Here is a 19,599-nt window from a genome sequence, read left to right on the forward strand (position 1 = left end):
GTAAAGATAGGCCTACCTTAAAAAATTTATCAATTGCTATTTTCCAACACATTGTGGCCTAAATAATATAAAATAGCTTTACGTTTTGTATTTAAAATATTACTTATATTTTCAAGTTTACAGTTTGCATAATAAGTCACATGACCTCAGTATTTTTATGGATGCAAATCAATCATTTCCAGAATTTTTTTTGTTTTAGTGCATTGCATGCTAAATGTAATCTAAACCTATTTTAAACAGCATTTTGCGAAATTGTTATTATTATTATAAATGCAGCTTTACATATTAATTGAGAAACTACATGGAATATTTGTTCTTTAAGAAATGGTGAAAAACTTGTCAAAAGAAATGTCAAACAGCAGTCACATCACCAAAAATATACACATTCCCTTATAGCCTACATCCAAAACCTAAAATCTTGATGTTGACAGCTATAGAGAAGATATAAGCACCATATACCACTTTTTATAGTCTAATTATATTGGCATGACAAAGCCAACAGACTGTTATTCTACAAACTTAAGGTTAGGGTTTTTCCAAAGTCACTAAAGCCTTAAATTGGGACACATTTACTATTTCTGTCCTACAAACTATTAATCCAATTTCATCATATTTTTTCTATAGCTGTTGGGTCATAATAAAACCCCACTGGGATACATTAAAACAATGGTCATTTAAATAAAGGTAGATTTTAACTGAAATGTTGAACTGTTTTCTCAGGACAAGAGTATTCAGAAAAAGAGTATTGATTTGCACTGTTTATATTAACTACAGATTAAAGATGACATACTCAGTGAATAGTTTTACACAGACAAAGTTTGTTATAATGTCATGTTTATATACAAGACATTTTATATACAGCAATCCATATTGATTTCCACAATGAGGCATTTAAGTGACAAACGGTGCAAAAGTGTCTAAAATCACCATGGTTAGGAGAATTGTGTCTTGTCGCTATTGCAATCAATTCATTATTTAAATTTTTAAAAAAGAGCATTTAATAATATTTTAAACTAAAATATTCACACAGCAGCTTTTTGTTTTTGAAAGAGCAGAATAAAATGAATACAGATACAACAGTCATAATATTCAGTGCTAAAATGTGTAAGTTTAAACGTAATTATTTTATCAAGAAACTAACACATAAAAAAATAACTCGTCATTGTTTGCATGAAAAGTCACGTCAAAACTGGTCAAGAGGTCAAACAAACATTCGCTATGAAAAACACTTTCATTTATTATAGGCCGTCCGAGGACCCTGTATTGCAAAAAAGTTATTAAGCAAAGAAAAACATGATTTGACACGCACAATTTCTATATTCGAAGTGGAATATAAGCAAACTGCACACTTTGTGGTACATACTGTATACTACTTTTTTTAATAGTATGTGAAACAGTATGCAGTATGCAACAATAACGTGAGTGGCATCCAGTTATCATCTCGGAAATAAAGTAATTTAAATATATCGTAACTTTTAGCAGTCTGATTTACCAAACTGTCAAGAAAGAGATGTGAAAACACTTGAAATGGAAGGTGAAGTCGTGCATATTGCATTGTGGAATACGGTATTTTACGCAGTGCGCTCTGGTTGTATACTGCGCATTTCGGCATTCCATGCATACAGAAAATATGCATACTGCGCACACTATAGCCTACATACAGCAAGAGTAGTATGGTAAGTATGCTATTCCAATTACCAGTGATTAGGGCACTTGTAATACTGCCTCTGGTGGACGCAAAGTGGAATGGTTAAGAACTTATTTAAAGTTATTTATTTTAAATACAAATGGACTATTTTGAAGTCTTAATTAATGTCCCTAGTCTTATCGTGTATGATCCATCAGTATATCAATATATACAACCTTTTTCACAACCTAACATGTTTCCACTATTCACAATCCAATCAAACCTGAATGAATAAAATCAAGTCCTGTCCTTGATTCATTTTCACTAAATATTATGTTGCAACGTTTAATGCGCTGCGAAGGCTGTTCATGGTGTCTAGTTCATCTTATAAGCCACTGATGTTATTTAAAACACTGATCAGGGATGCAGTGAAACAGTCTTTAAAAAAGTCGATACAACTTTCCAGTGCTGCAGTAATAGACTGATGGTGAGTGATGTGGTTTCTATTAAATAAAATAGTTTTCCAGTGTGGGCGATGTTTAAAATACAGCTGAATGGCATGTTTGTGTGCGTGGTTTAGTATACAGGTCTGTAAAGCAGCTGTCCATTGAAGGATCTGCGTTTAAGTTCTTTCCACAATAGGCTGCGTTCTCTCTGAGATCCCTTCATGAAGCCGCGGTTCTCCTGCGCTCGGCGGGACAGGTACGGGATGACCTCGTTCACGGGACCGTATGGAACATACTTGTACACGGGGAATCCTGCCTGACCTGCTCACAAAAGAACACAAACATACACAGATCGAATTAATTACACATTTTTTTTTTGGTTCCTGGGCACTAACTGTTATTTCCTAATTGCTTATGCCTCAAAAGTATAGAAAATGTCTATTATTCCCCACAAACTTTGCTTTTGTGACCAGGACAGTGATATTTTGAAATTTCCAATGAGAAAACGGGCAAAATTGTTTCTTTTCGTTCACATAAAGTCAGAAAAAAAATAACATATGAATTCAAATTAACATGTATTTATACTAAAGTAATGCAAAAATGACTACAAAAGATTTAGAAGTGAGTAGTTTTTCGAGATTTACGATTATACTGTAAATTACTTTCACGAATCAGCCCCCAAATGTAGTCTCCCATCATGTTCCTGTTATACTGTCCTTGGTAGCAGCGCTCAAAGTCCAGTATATCCTGGTGGAAGCGCTCGCCTTGCTCCTCCGAGTACGCTCCCATGTTCTCCTTGAATTTATCAAGACGAGCATAGTGAACTGGTCACTACGCCACCACGAGGACTTAGAGTGCATTGGGAATTGGGCATTCCAAATTGGGGAGAAAATGTATTTATTATTAATATATAATATTAATTATATTAATATAATTCATTTAAGTTTAACAAAGTTTATTAAGTATTACGTACATCAGATTTGAAAATAGAAGTTACTGTATTAACTGAAATGTTTAAGTTAAATTTACTCACTCACTTTAATCAATATTATGTCATGAAGTTAATTAGATTTAACTTAATTTTATACCATTGAAATTTACAAAGAATAACTGTGTGCAAATATTTCAGAAATAATCTTTTTTTTTTTTTTTTTCAGTATAGCTGAACCATCTAGACAATGAAAAGGTGGATTTTTCCAAAATAAAAGTGAACATCTGTTCCTTCCCACACTGCCGTTTTTCCACTCACCCAATGGGAAACTGATCTGATCACACATTCCCAGCAGCTGCCCAAAGTAAACCTTATTCTCTGTGGGAGAGAGACCCATCTCGTTCATTCTGTTCAGAAAAACACACATACATATGCATCATTAAACATATATACTGAGCAAAGCAAGGCAATTAGGAACTCTTAGTTCTGTATGCGTTTTATGTGTGCCATCAGCTCTACACTCACTTTTCCAGAGTGAACTTCACTGTGTCCTCATTGTGAGATGCCACCATGACATTTGCCATCCTGTTTAGGTTGATCTCTTCCAGAATGTATTCCAAACACCTTACAGAGAGAAATAATCCTGAATTACAACTTTCAGAACAGAGACAGAAGAATAAAAGAAAATAATCCCAAAATATGATCTTTTGCCTGTAGCAACACTGCAAATAAAAACATTGCACTTAAAATGCATGCTAAAAGGTGTGAAGTCTAGGCAAATCAAACATTTGCGGTGTTATGAAGCACCTTAGTAACATAACAGTAGTGGACAAACAAGCTTAGAATTGGCATACAGTTGTGTTTGTCTTGGAATATAGCAATATAGCACGAGAGAAAGAAACAAAATTGCATAGTACATTGTGTTATCAAAACTCTAAGACTGAGACAACCATTATTTAACTAGGTCATAAAGGGGTCATTCTCAGGAAACGGTGTCATTAGTGCTCACTTTGTGTCCCTATGATTTACTACTGATAAAATTAACAGGACACTGAACTTAGTCATATTATTTGAAAGATTTTCACTGTTTAGTGTTTAATACAAAAGAACTGTTAAAATAAAGCATTCATTATGTGGTTAAATGTCTGTTTTCCATGAGAAAAATCAGCCAATTTGCATGGGACATATCTGGAATTAAAACAAAAAAATCGAATTCTTCCTAAATGTAGCTTTTATTGAAATATCATGCTTTCGCTGAAATAAAATGCATGATTATTATTTTTTTTTTCTTTTTTAGAAATGCAGATATTGTCCTTGTTCCTCACTTTCTGGTCCATCCTGTTATCCTCAGATATTTCCCCCTTTAAAAATAATGCTCTGATATCATATTTAAACGAGTGACATCAATTGCCCCCATATTTGCCTTGTCAAGCTCAATAATTCAACTCTGTTTGGGGAAAACTACAGTAATCAGCTTGTTTTAAAGTCAAAATATATGACTGAATAATGTAGCGTTGTGCTATTATATCTGAAAGTTCATTAGTCATTTTTTGGACTCACGTTCAACCCTGAAACATTTGAAGTGTAACAGAGTTGACACAAAACATGTTTTAGAAGACAAATGTTGTGGTGTAAGGCGGCGTGCCAAGGTGTTTGCAAAGAGGAAGGCAAAGAGCGTATGTATGATCTCTGAGAAAATCAACATATGAACTTTCTCACAACTGACATCTCTTCCTGAGGCACCACACCCCACTGAGCGAAGACTGCAAATTCACTCCTCATTGTTGCTCTTCCACATCTGTCCCATTCTTTCCCCAATCCAGAAGAAATCGGGATGGGGGCAAATACTTTTTCAAAGCACTGTATGACTGAATACGTGGTGTGGCACAATTATTTTTGCCAGTGTATTAGCCATTTTTGCACTCACATTCAACACCATAACGTTCAACCCTGTAACAAAACATGTTTTGGAAGAGAAAATTGTGGATTATTTCCTTTTTCATAATTACTGTATAATGTGTCCTTTATCACAAGGCACAGCGAAACTCAGAGATACTACCAGAATTTACACAATTATCTAATCAAATTATAAGTATATGAAACTTACTGTGACGGGGCTGAAAATGTTTTGCACTTTTGGCAGGAACAGAAGTAATGGTTTAAGGACTGGCCAATGAAAAACCCACTTTTGTTGACCACTAATCTGAATTTTGTGTGGGTCATGACAGCCTATGGTGGTTCACTAATGTTTATGGTGATTATGGCCCTGTTACTTTGGGCCTGAGGTGGGAAAATATGATTTCCTGAGAGTTAAACATTAACCTTTTTCATTATGAAAAATGTCAAGCCCAAAATGGTAACATTTCCTGAGAATGACCCATTGATTCTGAAGCATCGGACAAGACTGCCATATTATTAGGTATTACAGGTAAAGATGGGCGTACTTGTGGTACATCCTGTTGGTGGCGTCATAGTCAGGGTTGATGGGATCTTCGTAACCAATCTCTGCCGCCCGTGATCTCTCTTGATACATGTATGCTCCACGAACCAGCTTAGCGCCAAAATACCAGCCCTCTCGACGCGAGAGTTCCACATCGACAGACACGTTATCATATGCTTCCTACACATAGAGACAAATGTTTTTATTTTATTGACTTTGTCATGAGAGTCATCATACATCTAGACATGACAAAATAAGACATGACATAGTTAGGGCCATAAAGCCATTTAAAAGCTGATTGGAAGTTGTATTTGGATCGCACAGTCTTATGAAAGCCATAAAACACACACACACTTTGAACCTGCAAAGAAGGACTCTTTTTCGGCATTTACATGCTGAATCATTCTATTACAGTGTGACAGAGTGGGTGGCCTGACCAAAATCTTATAGTATATGATGCCATACGAGTCATTTTATTTCAAGGAAACGGAATATATAACAACAGTTGTTTTAGCTTGAAATTCAATAAAAAAGGTTTCTATTATTAATGTGGCAAGTTGCGACATAAACAAACTCAGATTTGAGCATAACAACACCCTTCCACGTCACAGTATATAGTCTACTGTCCCTGCCCAGCCCAACTGTGATTTTCTAAAAAGGTTTTAATAAAAGATAAATGTATGTCACAACTGACAGAGAAGTCTGTGTATGTGTACGCAGAGTGTGTATAAACGAGGATCACCTTCATATCACTGGCAGGTTTTGAGGGTGTGGATGTGTGTGTTTTGTACTTTAACAGGTATTGTGTGCACATACGTAATTAGCTATAATTGGGGGGCAAAACTGTGTTTGTTACTCACTTTAAGATAGCACTGGTAGGTGTTGAAGATGTTGGGTTTTTCTCTGTTGAAGATTCTCTGCATCTCTAGGGTCAGTCTACTGATCGCTGGCTGAAAATATGTCTGTTCTGCATCCACCATCAGTCTCACACCATTTTCTACAGCGTGCTGAACATAAACACATACATGGAGTTATATAATGTAATTCATCAGTACAGAATGCCTCCATAAACACTGTTACATAACCATCCTGCTCACAGGAGGTATGCTTTCCACAACAATGCTGCTAAGATTTTCAACAAGACCCGGGACTAAAACTGAAACAGAGAGAGAAAACAAAAAACAAAGGCTAAGCAAAAGCTTACAATTTTAATTCAAATTTATCAGAATTTATATATATATATATATATACAGCTCAAACTGCAAAATGATCAGTTTCTCTGGATTACTATTTATAGGTATGTGTTTGAGTAAAATGAACATTTTACTTTTATTCTATAAAGTACTGACAACATTTCTCCCAAATTCCAAAAAATAAAATACAAATATTGTCATTTAGAGCATTTATTTGCAGAAAATTATAACTGGTCAAGATAACAAAAAAGATGCAGTGTTTTCAGACCTCGAACAATGCAAAGAAAACAAGCTCATATTCATTTTTAAACAACACAATACTAATGTTTTAACTTAGGAAGAGTTCAGAAATCAATATTTGGTGGAATAACCCTGATTTTCAATCACAGCTTTCATGTGTCTTGGCATGCTCTCTACCAGTCTTTCACATTGCTGTTGGGTGACTTTATGCCACTCCTGCCGCAAAAATTCAAGCAGATCAGCTTTGTTTGATGGCTTGTGGCCATCCATCTTCCTCTTGATCATATTCCAGAGGTTTTCAATGGGGTTCAGGTCTGGAGATTGGGCTAGCCAGGACAGGGTCTTGATCCAGTGGTCCTCCATCCACACCTTGATTGATCCAGCTGTGTGGCATGGATCATTAGGAGTAAATTCTAGAGACTGTTCTCCGTGAAAATCCCAGGAGATCAGCAGTTACAGAATTACTCAAACCAGCCCATCTGGCACCAACAATCATGCCACGGTCCAAATCACTGAGATCACATTTTTCCCCCATTTTGATGGTTGATGTGAACATTAACTGAAGCTCCTGACCCGTATATGCATGATTTTATGCACTGCATTGCTGCCACACGATTGGCTGATTAGATACTCGCATGGATGATTGTTGGTGCCAGATGGGCTGGTTTGAGTATTTCTGTAACTGCTGATCTTCTGGGATTTTCACACACAACAGTCTCTAGAATTTACTCAGAATGGTGCCAAAAACAAAAAACACCCAGTGAGCGGCATTTCGGCAGATGGAAAAGCCTTGTTGATGAGAGAGGTCAACAGAGAATGGCCAGACTGGTTCAAACTGACAGAGTCTACGGTAACTCAGATAACCGCTCTGTACAATTGTGGTGAAAAGAATATCATCTCAGAATGCTTTTCTGAGATGCGGGTTGGTGCTGTTTTGGCGGCACAAGGGGGACCTACACAATATTAGGCAGGTGGTTTTAATGTTGTGGCTGATCAGTGTATATATATATATATACAGATAATATACAGACAGTATATTATTTTTATATGTTGTATTATTGTATATTAGATTATTTATATCATAAGTAAATAAATATACATTATAATATAAATATAATAAAATAAAAAGAAATACATACGTTCTAAAATCACATATCGGTCAACCACTACTTTACACGATTATAGTCTTTCCTCAAAAGTTGTCACAGAAATACAGTCTATTCCATGTACTTTTTCAGGTATTTAGAGAATGTACAGGTTGAAACACCTCAGATCAACGTTCAGAATATTTACTAAGAAAAAAAAAAATTTAATGTTTAAACCTTAAATGCAGTAATCTGCTATCAGCAGCCAAATGTGCATCTTTATACAGATTAAAAATATTACTTTTCTGTACCTTTTCCCTGAGTTTAATTTATCCCTATTACATCTTTGTGTTAGTATGTTTCTTGTTTATCTCACACAAGATAAGCTTCAGCGTCTTGCAACCTTGAGAACGGACACTCTTGTTGGATAAAAAAAGCTGCTCTTGAGAAGGACTAAAGTGTGTGCAAAACCAGAAGTTTTTGTCAACTATCTGTGCAAAGACAATTCATAAAAAAAAAAAAAAAAGAAATCGATAGTAGCCTTCAACTCATCTCCTAGATTGTCTTGCATCTCAACAACACCAAACGGACAATAAATATCCATTAGACTGTACATGTTTGCTAATGACATCATATGTGGCCATTGGAAAAAAAAGGCTAAATGCATTCTTTAGTTGCTCTGTACACTTATGGGGCCTTTAAAGTGCAGCATTACATCACAAAGGGGTCAAGGCAAATATCATGTATCGAATGATGATCTTCAATATCTGTTTCTGGTTTGTGTTTATCTGCCTGCGTCTACTGCTCCTCGAGCACAGATGTACAAACACAAACGAGCGAGAACATGAGGTGCCTTTGCATCAAACTGTGAAATTTAGACAGACGTGTGTTTGGTTAATGGATTATCAGGGTCCAGTCACAGCGGGAGAGAGTTATGTCAAACATCAAATGCGTACACACATGTAGAGTGGAAAAAAAAACAAGTGCGACCGCATGATTTCATTGTGTCGTAACATTTATATAAACTTGAGATCTTTTGCAACTATGTAAAGTGGTTTCAAAGCTTTCAAAACCATTAATATGCCCCGCCACAAACAAACATTTCAACAAATCTAAGGTCAGTATGATTTACACCATGCACAACGCAATGCAATTTTTGTAAGTGTATGGTCTTACTACATATACCATAGTTCAGTTACAGTAGCTACTGTATACAAGAGCTATGATACATTTTGATGAGGTTTTTCCAAATAGGCTGTTATTATTTATTTAGAAGTACCTTGGCAAGAACGTCCATTCTCTGTAGCATCCTCTTCATCTGTTTCTCCTCTTCATCAGTGAACTTACTCAACAGAGGCTCCAGGTGACCAGACTTTGGAAATATAAATAAATCTTTTGAATCAGAGTGGAGAACCATTTATGTGCATTACCTGTATATATATATGTGTGTGTCATTGCAAATGTGAATCCGTGGGTGTTACCTCCATGTTAGGCACCACCAGCAGGTTGGAGATTTTGGTTCTGTCATTGATGAGACTGTTCCAGTCCAGCAGATCAATGGTTCTACAAGAATGAAACAGACAACTGAATCAGTTCAACTGTGATAGAACTGAGATCTGTAATAGGTGAGTAATCTATTGTTTGGATGGTGGAGTCTGTTTAATTAATAGGTAAAGTGATAGTTCACCCAAAAATGAAAATTCTCTCATCATTTACTCACCCTCATTCCATCCCAGATGTGTATGACTATCTTTCTTCTTCAGAAAACAAATGAAGATTTTTAGAAGAATATTTCAGCTCTGTCGGTCCATTCAACGCAAGTGAATGGTGACCAGAACTTTGAAGCTCCAAAAACAAATAAAGGGAGCATAAAAGTAACACTTATGACTCCAGTGGTTTAATACATGTCTTCTGAAGCGATCCAATCAGTTTTGGGTGAGAACAGACCGAAGTATAACTACTTTTTCACTATAAATCTTGACATCAGCAGTCTCCTTGGCGATCATGCTTTTAAGCTTGATTACACGTCCTAGCACAATCATGCATCAAAACCGATTAGATCGCTTCAGAAGACATGGATTAAACCACTGGCGTCATATGGATTACTTTTATACTGCCTTTATGTGCTTTTTGGAGCTTAAAAGTTCTGGTCACCATTCACTTGTATTGTATGGACCGACAGAGCTGAAATATTCTTCTAAAAATCTTTGTTTGTGTTCAGCAGAAGAAAGAAAGTCATACGCATCTGGGATGGCATGAGGAGATGAATTTTCATTTTTGGGTGAACTATCACTTTAAGAAGTTTTACCCTGATGAACCAAGCTTCTCTCCAGTAAACCAGTTCTCGATGTCTGATTTTGCGCCAACTCCAAGTTTGATCAAACTGTCCTGCAAACAAAAGAATAATTCATGACAAGTTCATTTTGACAACAAATCTGTGAATATAAAATAAAACAAAAACTAGACTTTTATGTCTTGATGATTACATGAAGTTTGTGTTATTAATAAATGTTCCACCAGTGCATGTTATGCTACAGAATTTTTTATTTATTTTTTTTCCATTATATTTCTCAGCCTCTAAAACAAATTTTATTTTCTGCTGACATAACCAAGGCTGTGTGGGTGGGGACAAATACTATTAACCAATAAAATCATAGCCTAACATATTTCATCCAATCAAATTCCAATGGATAAAATCAAGTCCTGTACAGCATTATTTAATCACTCAATATTCAGTTTCACTCTGAAATGTCAATACAGACATTCAATGTATCCTCAATGTTGTTTCATGTTGAGTTCATCTTTGACACACTGTATTAGCATAACTCGCATTTCAAATGCTGTTAATATTCTACTTTCATATCCATTATAAACAGAGTCTTTGATTGTAGTAGTGTACAACACCCTTAAGATGCCAAACCTGCAGTTGTTCCAGTTCTAACTTCTGTTCGAGTATCGCCATGCCATCTTTCCCCTGATGGGCTGCCAACAGGTTGAAAAACCTCCTCCATTTGACCAGCACCTCAGAGAACTGCAGCTGTAAGAGAGAAAGAAACTAGATTAATCACACAACTATAATCTTATTTGAATGAAATAAGGCTGAGACGGTGAAAATAAAGATTCTTAGTTACCAGGAACTGTGGTCGTCCCAGTGCAGTCATCTTAATAGCTGAGAATCCATCAACAGAGCTTCCAGCTACACAAACATCAACACAAGTAATTCAACAACAACAATAACAACAAAAAACATGCAAAAATACATGAATTTTGATACTTTTGGACACATAAAAATGTATGGATTTCATTGCATTACATGCAAAAAATCAATGTAAGTGGCATTCGATTAGTTTTGATGGTTATTATTAACTTAAACTTATCTGTCAAAATATTGATTGAAAAGTGTTCTTATGCCATCTTTTAATTAAAATAAATGACACATGGCTTGATGTTATTATATAATGCAATGCCAATCATACATTTAAGTGTGATTTAAGTGTCTAAATACTTTTGAAGCCATTGTATTTATGCATACTTATTTGAATAAATCCTCATAGAGAACAATATTCTGCTCACCGGAAGCTTTGATGCACTTGATGAAGGTCTCCATATGATGGTCACATTTGGCTTCGTCTGCGTAGAAATATGTCCGAGCACTGATCACCCCACCACGCCGATCTCCAAACTGACGATGAGCTTTGTACTTTTTCTCACGATGATCCATTCCTGGATATGGATTTTAAAAAACAATCACATCACAGATTAGAAAACAGTCTAACACGCCTTCTGAGTGACCTGGTTTTTATTCTGAGCTCCTCCTGTTCCCTGTATTATGCTGCAAAAAGCTGTCAGAATATCATCCATGACAATGAAATGAAATGTGGCCAACGATCGTGCACAAGACCAGTAACGTGCATTGAGAAAGTAAAGGTCACATTTTGATTTTATGTTGATACCGTACACATTTAGAATAACAAAACTGGATACTAATAATGCTTGACAGCTTGCTGAAGCACAACGGCTATGATTTGGCCACAACTTTACAGTACATTACAGTACACTTTTATTTGTAAGGTCTTTTAGAGGAAGGGTTGTTTTGGTCTAACATATAGAACACCAGCAGAAGTAAAAAAAACAACAAAAAAAACATGAGCTTGCAGAGTTAAATTCAGCCCTTCACCAGGAGAGCCCACAGTTAAACCAGCTTTAACCAGTCTGAACCCCCATACACACACACACACACACACACACACACACACACACACACACACAGCAGTCTATTTCAGCCTCAATGGCAGAGTCAACATGCATCACTGTTGCTAACACAGCATGAAGGCAAAGCATCACCTGTCACATAACTTACATTACATAAAACCTAGCCAGATGAAACCCAAATAACTACCAACACCCTTGCGTAACATATGTTAACCCCTTAAAATTAAATGTTAAACACTGTACATTCATGATCCTGAAGTTTGTATGTGTTGATCTCTACCGGAAACAAAAGAAACAATTATTTAAACAAAATGTAAAAAATAATAATAATAAATAAGTACAATAAATAAATAAAGTCAAATTAAATTAAATACTAAATCAAATTAAAAAAATTAAAAAATAATAAACTCAATAAAAAACATAAAATAAAAATTAAATAAAACAAAAACTAAATAAAGCTAAATAAAAACTAAACTAAATAAAATAAAACACTAAAACTAAATAAAATAACATAAAATAAAAGTAAAAAACTAAACATAAAACTAAACAAAACACAAAAAACTAAACTAAATAAAATAAAAACAAAGTAAAAGCTAAATAAAATGAAATACTATATAAAACACTACAAAATAACATAAAAAAAGAATAAAACAAAACAAAAACTACAAGTAAAATACACAAACTACACTAAATAAAAAACTAAATAAAAATAAAATGCAAAATAAAATGAAACACTAAACAAAATAAAATAATATAAAATAAAAATCAAGTAAAAAAATTAAACAAAACTAAACCAAAACAATTGTAAACTAAATTTTTTATTTTATTTTTAAAAACACACAAAAATAAAATAATATAACAAAACACATTTAAAATAGAATGTGTACATTCTAATAATACACAAATTAATAATTATACTTGGTGAAAAGGTGGACAAAAATCTTAGTAGAATTACATCAGAGATTATTTAGCAGAAACGGGCCACTCTTATTAAAATGAATGAGAGAAACTGGAACGCCCAACCAAGGAGCTCTAGCGCCCAACAGTCAACCGATGTAGAAAGAAAGTCCCACCTTACAGGTAAAAGAGCCAATCACCTTTTAGATACAGACATCACCTGTCAATCATCTCGAGAACACGCATGTGCATTAGCTATACAAGCCGGGAAAATTGTGTTTTTTCATGTAAAATGAGGTAAAGCACAATTTATGATATGGGTGTTGTCAGATTTTACTGCTGATTTATAATGTGTCATTTAAATGTAAGCTTGGCAAGCAGTTATTGAGAGTAGATAGGAGCTGTACTGTCATGACCAGAAATAGCCTCCCGGGGACTTGCTAGAAAGACTTTGATTACATTGAATAGTATTTAAATAAAATACAAATGTAATAATAAAATCAAATGTATTCAATAATAAAAAATATTTTAATTATAAATAAAATAAAAACATAATTGTGTGCATTTAAACAACACACATATGAATGATAATTATATTTTTGGTTTTGGAGTGGCCAGTAAGTAAGCATTAAGCATTTCTATGTTTTAGATTGTGACAGACTGAAACAGTCACTTAGAATAGACTAAGTGTGAGAAGAACTTTACGTTTATCATAATGAATGATGCCAACTTTGTTTGAAAACTAAGCAATAGAACCACATGGTTTGAAGAATGTATTCATTTATTTGATTTACAGTACTTACCATGACTCATCTTCTCGGCTTCAGAAACACAGGAGCTGAAAAGACAGATAGAAAGAACATGCTTCAGTGAAACATGGTGTTTTATTAACACTGCTTCAGGTTTCTGCTGACCTGTTAACTTTACAGCAGACCAATTTACACTTGAACTCCTGTTAGCTTTATTGGGAGAGTTCATAAATTCCCTTTGGATCATTCAACAATGCCGGTCACACACTGTATTCTACTCAGATCCAGTGAGATTCACATACACCAGCCCATTTCTGATTTCAGTCACATGCACTCATGTGCGTCATTCACTTTGCAACACAAGTCTCAGTCAACAGACAGGCAAAGTTCAACAAATAAAGAATCAATTTCAATTTTAAAAAAACTCAGCGGAGGTGGAAAATTCTAGAACTCTTTTTTGAGAATGGAAGAACTCAATCTCAAACAATTTGTCTTTGAGTTTTTAATTCTGACTGTTTGGAAAACAATTGAAATGCTCCATCACAAATTGGTGCTAAGCAAATAATCAAACCTGGGGAACTCTCTGGGACAGCTCAAAGTTTAAGTGTGTGAATGATGGAGGTATGACAGGTATTTGACCTGAATTTTAGACAAACAAGACATGGGGCCACAAGCATGCATAATGCAACATGTGCAGACAGAGCTTGCCCCAGTTGAATGTATACAGTATATGTAGAATAAGCTATTTTAATACTGCAAATATAGCTTGCATCAAACTAAGATGGCATCTCTATTAATATAGAGACATATAGGACACAGCTATCTCGCAGCTGCAATAACAGATCCGCCGTTTGTTGAGTAATACCTGGGGTAATCCCAGAGTAATCCCTCACTTATCATTTTTGAAATTTTTCTAGCCTACGTCATAAAAATTGACAAAACTAAAATCAGTAAGAATGATTGTTGAACTACAGTAAGTGAACCATATCCAAATTGGTGATAATTTAATGCTTCTGAAGATGTTATCATTGGTTCGTGTCATACAGAATATGTTTTGCTGTTCAAACTTTGCTTTGAGATTTTTCCGGTTTATCCTATAAACCTTGGATTTTATGGTTGACCCAATCCAAAGCACATGTTCAGTCACATGAACAATGGCATAGCAGTCCGAGTTCAATACAAGCTCAGTCGACAGCATTTGTGGTATATTGCTGATTTCCACAAAATATAATTTAGACTCGTCCCTCCTTTTCTTTAAAAAACAAAAACAAATCGAGGATACAGTGAGGCACTTTCAATGGAAGTGAATGGGGCCAATATTTGGAGGGTTTAAAGGAAAAAATGTGACGCTTATAATTTAATAAAATCACTTCCATTAATCCTTCTGTTAAAACTTGTGTATTATTTGAGCTGTAAAGGTGTTTAAATCATGATTTTTACGGTTGTTTTAGGGTTTACAGCATTACATCGTCATGGCAACAAAGTTGTAAAATTGGATATAACTTATACTATATACACAGAAAAGGTTAGTAAGTTATTTTATCAATAGAATCATGTTAACATGCATCTTGTTCAGATCTTGTGGCTATACTTTTGAAACAGTATGTATTTTAATGTTTATGAATTGGCCCCATTCACTTCTATGTAACCCAGATTTTTGCTTTTTTTTTTAAAGTAAAAAAAAGGGACAGGTCGAAGTTAAATTTTGTGGTTAGCAAAATTACACCACAAATTCTGTCGATTGAGCTTAACTTATATTCAAATTTTATTTAAATTGCATATTAATTAAAAATGTTTTGTTAACTACGTACAAAGCTTTGAATGGTCTAGCTCCACAGTACTTAAGTGACCTTCTGACACGCTATATTCCATCACGTTCATTACGATCGCAAAATTCTGGCCTGTTAATAGTTCCTAGAATATCAAAATCCACAAAAGGAGGTAGATCCTTTTCATATTTGGCTCCTAAACTATGGAATAGTCTCCCTAACACTGTTCAGGACACAGACACACTCACACAGTTTAAGTCTAGATTAAAGACTCATCTATTTATCCAGGCATACACCTGATTTATCCATCAACTCACAAATAGGCTGCTTTAGTTAGGTCTCTGGAACCAGAAACCAGAAACATATCATGATCTAGAACTCTGCAATACATTGAATGACATCTATGCTAATATTATTCTATTTGTTTCCCTGTCTCAACCTCGGGACTCCTATCATGAGGTCACCAGAACCAGCTGGATCCAGCTCCATTCCTGCTTCGTGTTGGACTCCACTGCTACATGCACATAACGGGTAATCAGGTTGCTGGTTCAATCCCAACAGCCATCATCATTGTGTCCTTGAGCAAGGCACTTATCTCCAGGTTGCTCCAGGGGGATTGTCCCTGTAATAAGTGCACTGTAAGTCACTTTGGATAAAAGCGTCTGCCAAATGCATAAATGTAAATGTTTAGCCAGAGGGGAACTGGCCCCCACAGTGAGTCTGGTTTCTCCCAAGGTTATTTTTCTCCATTAACCAACATCTTATGGAGTTAGTGTTCCTTGGCACAGTCGCCTTCGGCTTGCCCACTGGGGTTATAAATACAATTAATATTTAATTATTTATTTTTAAACACAATTCACAGTCGTATTTTATCAAACTACACAATGATGACTCTAAGACATTATAGATATTACAGTTTCATTTTCTGTTAATGCATGATCCTCTATAGAGCTGCTTTGAAACGATGTGTGTTGTGAAAGCGCTATACAAATAAAAATGACTTGACTTGACTAATACTCCTTTAAAAAGGGCACCTTTCATCCTCTGTAATGTGGTACTACAGTATGTATCTCAAGTTCTCCCGTTTTGTTTGCAGGGTTTCACGTTCGGTTGGTTCCTGAAAGCCTTTGCCTGATCTGATCTTCTGCCAGGCAGCACATAATCGAACCTTTCACATGCTTGAGAACTACTTTGCATTCCAATAATGCCATGCTGAACACTTGCAGTCTCATCTTACCCAAAACACTTTAAATAACATTCACACTGTGCATTAGCAGCGTGCAAATGTGTATTTGTGTTGTTACAGAAAAAACATTTTATCCCAACATAATGAGAGCTCATTTACACGAGGAGCAGAATGAAAAAAGCCTCCCTTTTATGCCCCAAATCAAGCTATGGGCCAGATTCTACAAAGGATTCAGTGTTATTACAGCTCACAACTTCTCCAAAAAGTGTTTTTATAGGCAGTGCTATCTGCACATGACAGGTTGTAAGTTACTCAACAAACTAGGCTTCCTCTTTCAACCTCATGTGACCACATTCCCGAAGGAAGGAGGGTAAACACTTTCCTTTTTTTAGCGAATCAGGCGGTGGGCCTTGGCCGGAATGGACCAGTGAAGAAGAAGGTAATCAGACACTGTTTCAACTTGTGCAGCCAAGAAGGTGACAAGGTTTCATCGACACACAATTCAAACTCTGGCTGCAATGCAATGTGACGTAATTTTATATCGGTTTGGAAAGTATTTTAAGAGACAGTGGGTTTAAAATAACATTAGGATCATAGGGATTAGGGTTTTTTTCCAAAGAATTATTGAAAATGTTTGTCATAGAGACTCAAGATTGTTGTATTCCTGGTGTAAAAACTCAAAGTTTTTGGTTTAAGTTAGACAGAAGACATGTTGTTCAAGTTGTGGAGAAACTCTGAAATTCATACTTACTCCATCTCCTTCTTCTCCGCCTCCTCTTGTGTCAGATCCTCCTCTACGCTGTAGTCTAGAACAGAGCCCACACCAAACGCCTGGTTCTTTTCAATCAGAGGTTTGATGGAGTTCTGGTCCTCGCCCGCCACAAACTGCCCGTAGAAGGTCATTTTCATGAGTTTCTCGAAGAGCCGCTGGCCAAGAACCTTCTTACTCAAGTCCATCAACTGTGCATGGATAAAGTGTGGAATATAAAGTAATAAAGGTTAAGTTACAGAAAAATCGGGGTTTTCCTACCATTGTTTCTCAAAGACATAAGAATAAGAATGAATGCATTTCAAATAATATGCATCTCAGAAAAGCTAAATAACTACTAATGTATGAATGAATGAGTGAAATGTATAAATATGTGCTCTGCATTCAAATAGAAAAATGGAAATAATAAATTTATAACAATAAATCAAATGTGTGCATTTAAGTAATATGCAAGTAAAAAAATAAATATGTAAATAGTATATATTTACTAACGAAAAATAAGTATAAATATATACAAAATAAAATAATAATACAAAATGAGTAAACAAAATGTGTGCATTCACAATTCACATAATATGCAAGTAAAATAATAAATAACAATATATAATTTAAAATAAATAACAATAAATAAATAAAATGCTTGCATTCAAATAATTGATCCAAATAATATGCAAGAAAAATTTAAATAATAAACTTTAATAAACAAATAAAACGCTTGCACACATTATGCATCCATAATTTGAAACATTTTAAAAATAAGTACATAAAATAGAAGATAAAATAATAGCAACAACATTAAAAAAATAAATATATAATAATTTATAAATATATAAATATATTGTTTGATTTACAAATATTAAATATATCATTTCATATTTAAAATAAAACAAAATAAAACATAACAACAAAATATAAAATAAAAAAGGCAAAGTAACAGGAGGTTACAAAACACTTAATAAACACTTAATGACAAACAAACACACAGGAAACTTAAAACCACATGTAATGGTGTATATATGGCTATAGTTTCGGAGTAATATGTTTGAAAATAAATATTCTAAAATACTAACAAACAAAAAATATAACAGACAGATCAGTGCTTTAAAATCAACATCCTCCTCACGGAGTTATTTAAATGCATCCTGAACAGTCTTGGGTAAGTTACTCTAAAAAAATTAATTAATTACTAACTACTAATTACATCTTCTACAGTGTAATTACATTACAGTACTAATTACTCTGTCTGAACATTTATTGCATTACTTATTACTAATTACTTTCTAAAACCCTGATCAACCCCGACCAGATGAAAAATACAAGGATAGACATGAAATTGTTCTTTTAATTCTTTCAAATAACTCATATAAAATCAAATAAATTATTCATGAACTGGCCAAAGAATTTAAGGGGGCAGCGTTAAATTAGAAAACATACATTTTAACATTAGACCTTAAATTTTATATAGAATTGTTCCATCGTCTATGCAGTATTTAACACAATTACATCAGAAGTAACTGTAATTAAATTACTGAAAAATTAAAAGTAATCCCTTACTTTACTTTTTCCAATGAAAAAGTAATTTAAAGTAATTAATTACTTTGTAATGCATTTCAGAAGAACTCACCTCTTTATTTTTGTCAATCAGAAAGTCAAAGGTGCAGAGTTTAAACACCAGCAGACTTCTGAGCAGCTCCAGTGTGTCTTTGCTCTTATAAGCTTCTTGTGTGTTGTCGAAATCGATGGAGATCTTTGCCCGGCCATCAGTGTGCGCTTTCCCACTGATGAGATCCACGTCGCACGGCTTCTCTACTATCGTGCAGGACGGATCCAGCCGCGCGTCATCCGTCTTCAGCTCTTTGCGCTGCGTGGATGCTACTGTAGAACGACATCTTACACCGAGAAGTTTCCCCGGCTTTACTCTGGCCAGAGCGGGTATTACTTTAGAGTAAGACATTATTGGAGAGATTTAACGAAAGTTAATGTCAGAATAAGTGGCACAGTTCTTACAGTGGAAGATTCTAGATGAATGAATTGAATACACACCGGACTGGAGGG

At 34.8% G+C, this 19,599-nt stretch overlaps 1 protein-coding gene across 1 annotated transcript; it reads right to left on the bottom strand.

The window, feature by feature from the left end:
* Positions 1–1,217: 1,217 nt before the first annotated feature.
* On the bottom strand, positions 1,218–19,599 carry LOC127431192 (proline dehydrogenase 1, mitochondrial-like). The gene is made up of 14 exons (XM_051681506.1): positions 19,169–19,599; positions 17,527–17,735; positions 13,875–13,909; positions 11,536–11,685; positions 11,094–11,158; positions 10,883–10,999; positions 10,271–10,350; positions 9,444–9,525; positions 9,242–9,334; positions 6,305–6,451; positions 5,449–5,624; positions 3,530–3,628; positions 3,323–3,411; positions 1,218–2,394 (listed from the first exon to the last, which is right to left on the bottom strand). The coding sequence occupies exons 1-14, from the start codon at positions 19,496–19,498 to the stop codon at positions 2,204–2,206; spliced, it is 1,863 nt and encodes a 620-aa protein (XP_051537466.1). The 5' UTR covers positions 19,499–19,599; the 3' UTR covers positions 1,218–2,203.

This window comes from Myxocyprinus asiaticus, chromosome 40 (assembly GCF_019703515.2).
Source record: "Myxocyprinus asiaticus isolate MX2 ecotype Aquarium Trade chromosome 40, UBuf_Myxa_2, whole genome shotgun sequence".
Taxonomy (NCBI): Eukaryota; Metazoa; Chordata; class Actinopteri; order Cypriniformes; family Catostomidae; genus Myxocyprinus; species Myxocyprinus asiaticus.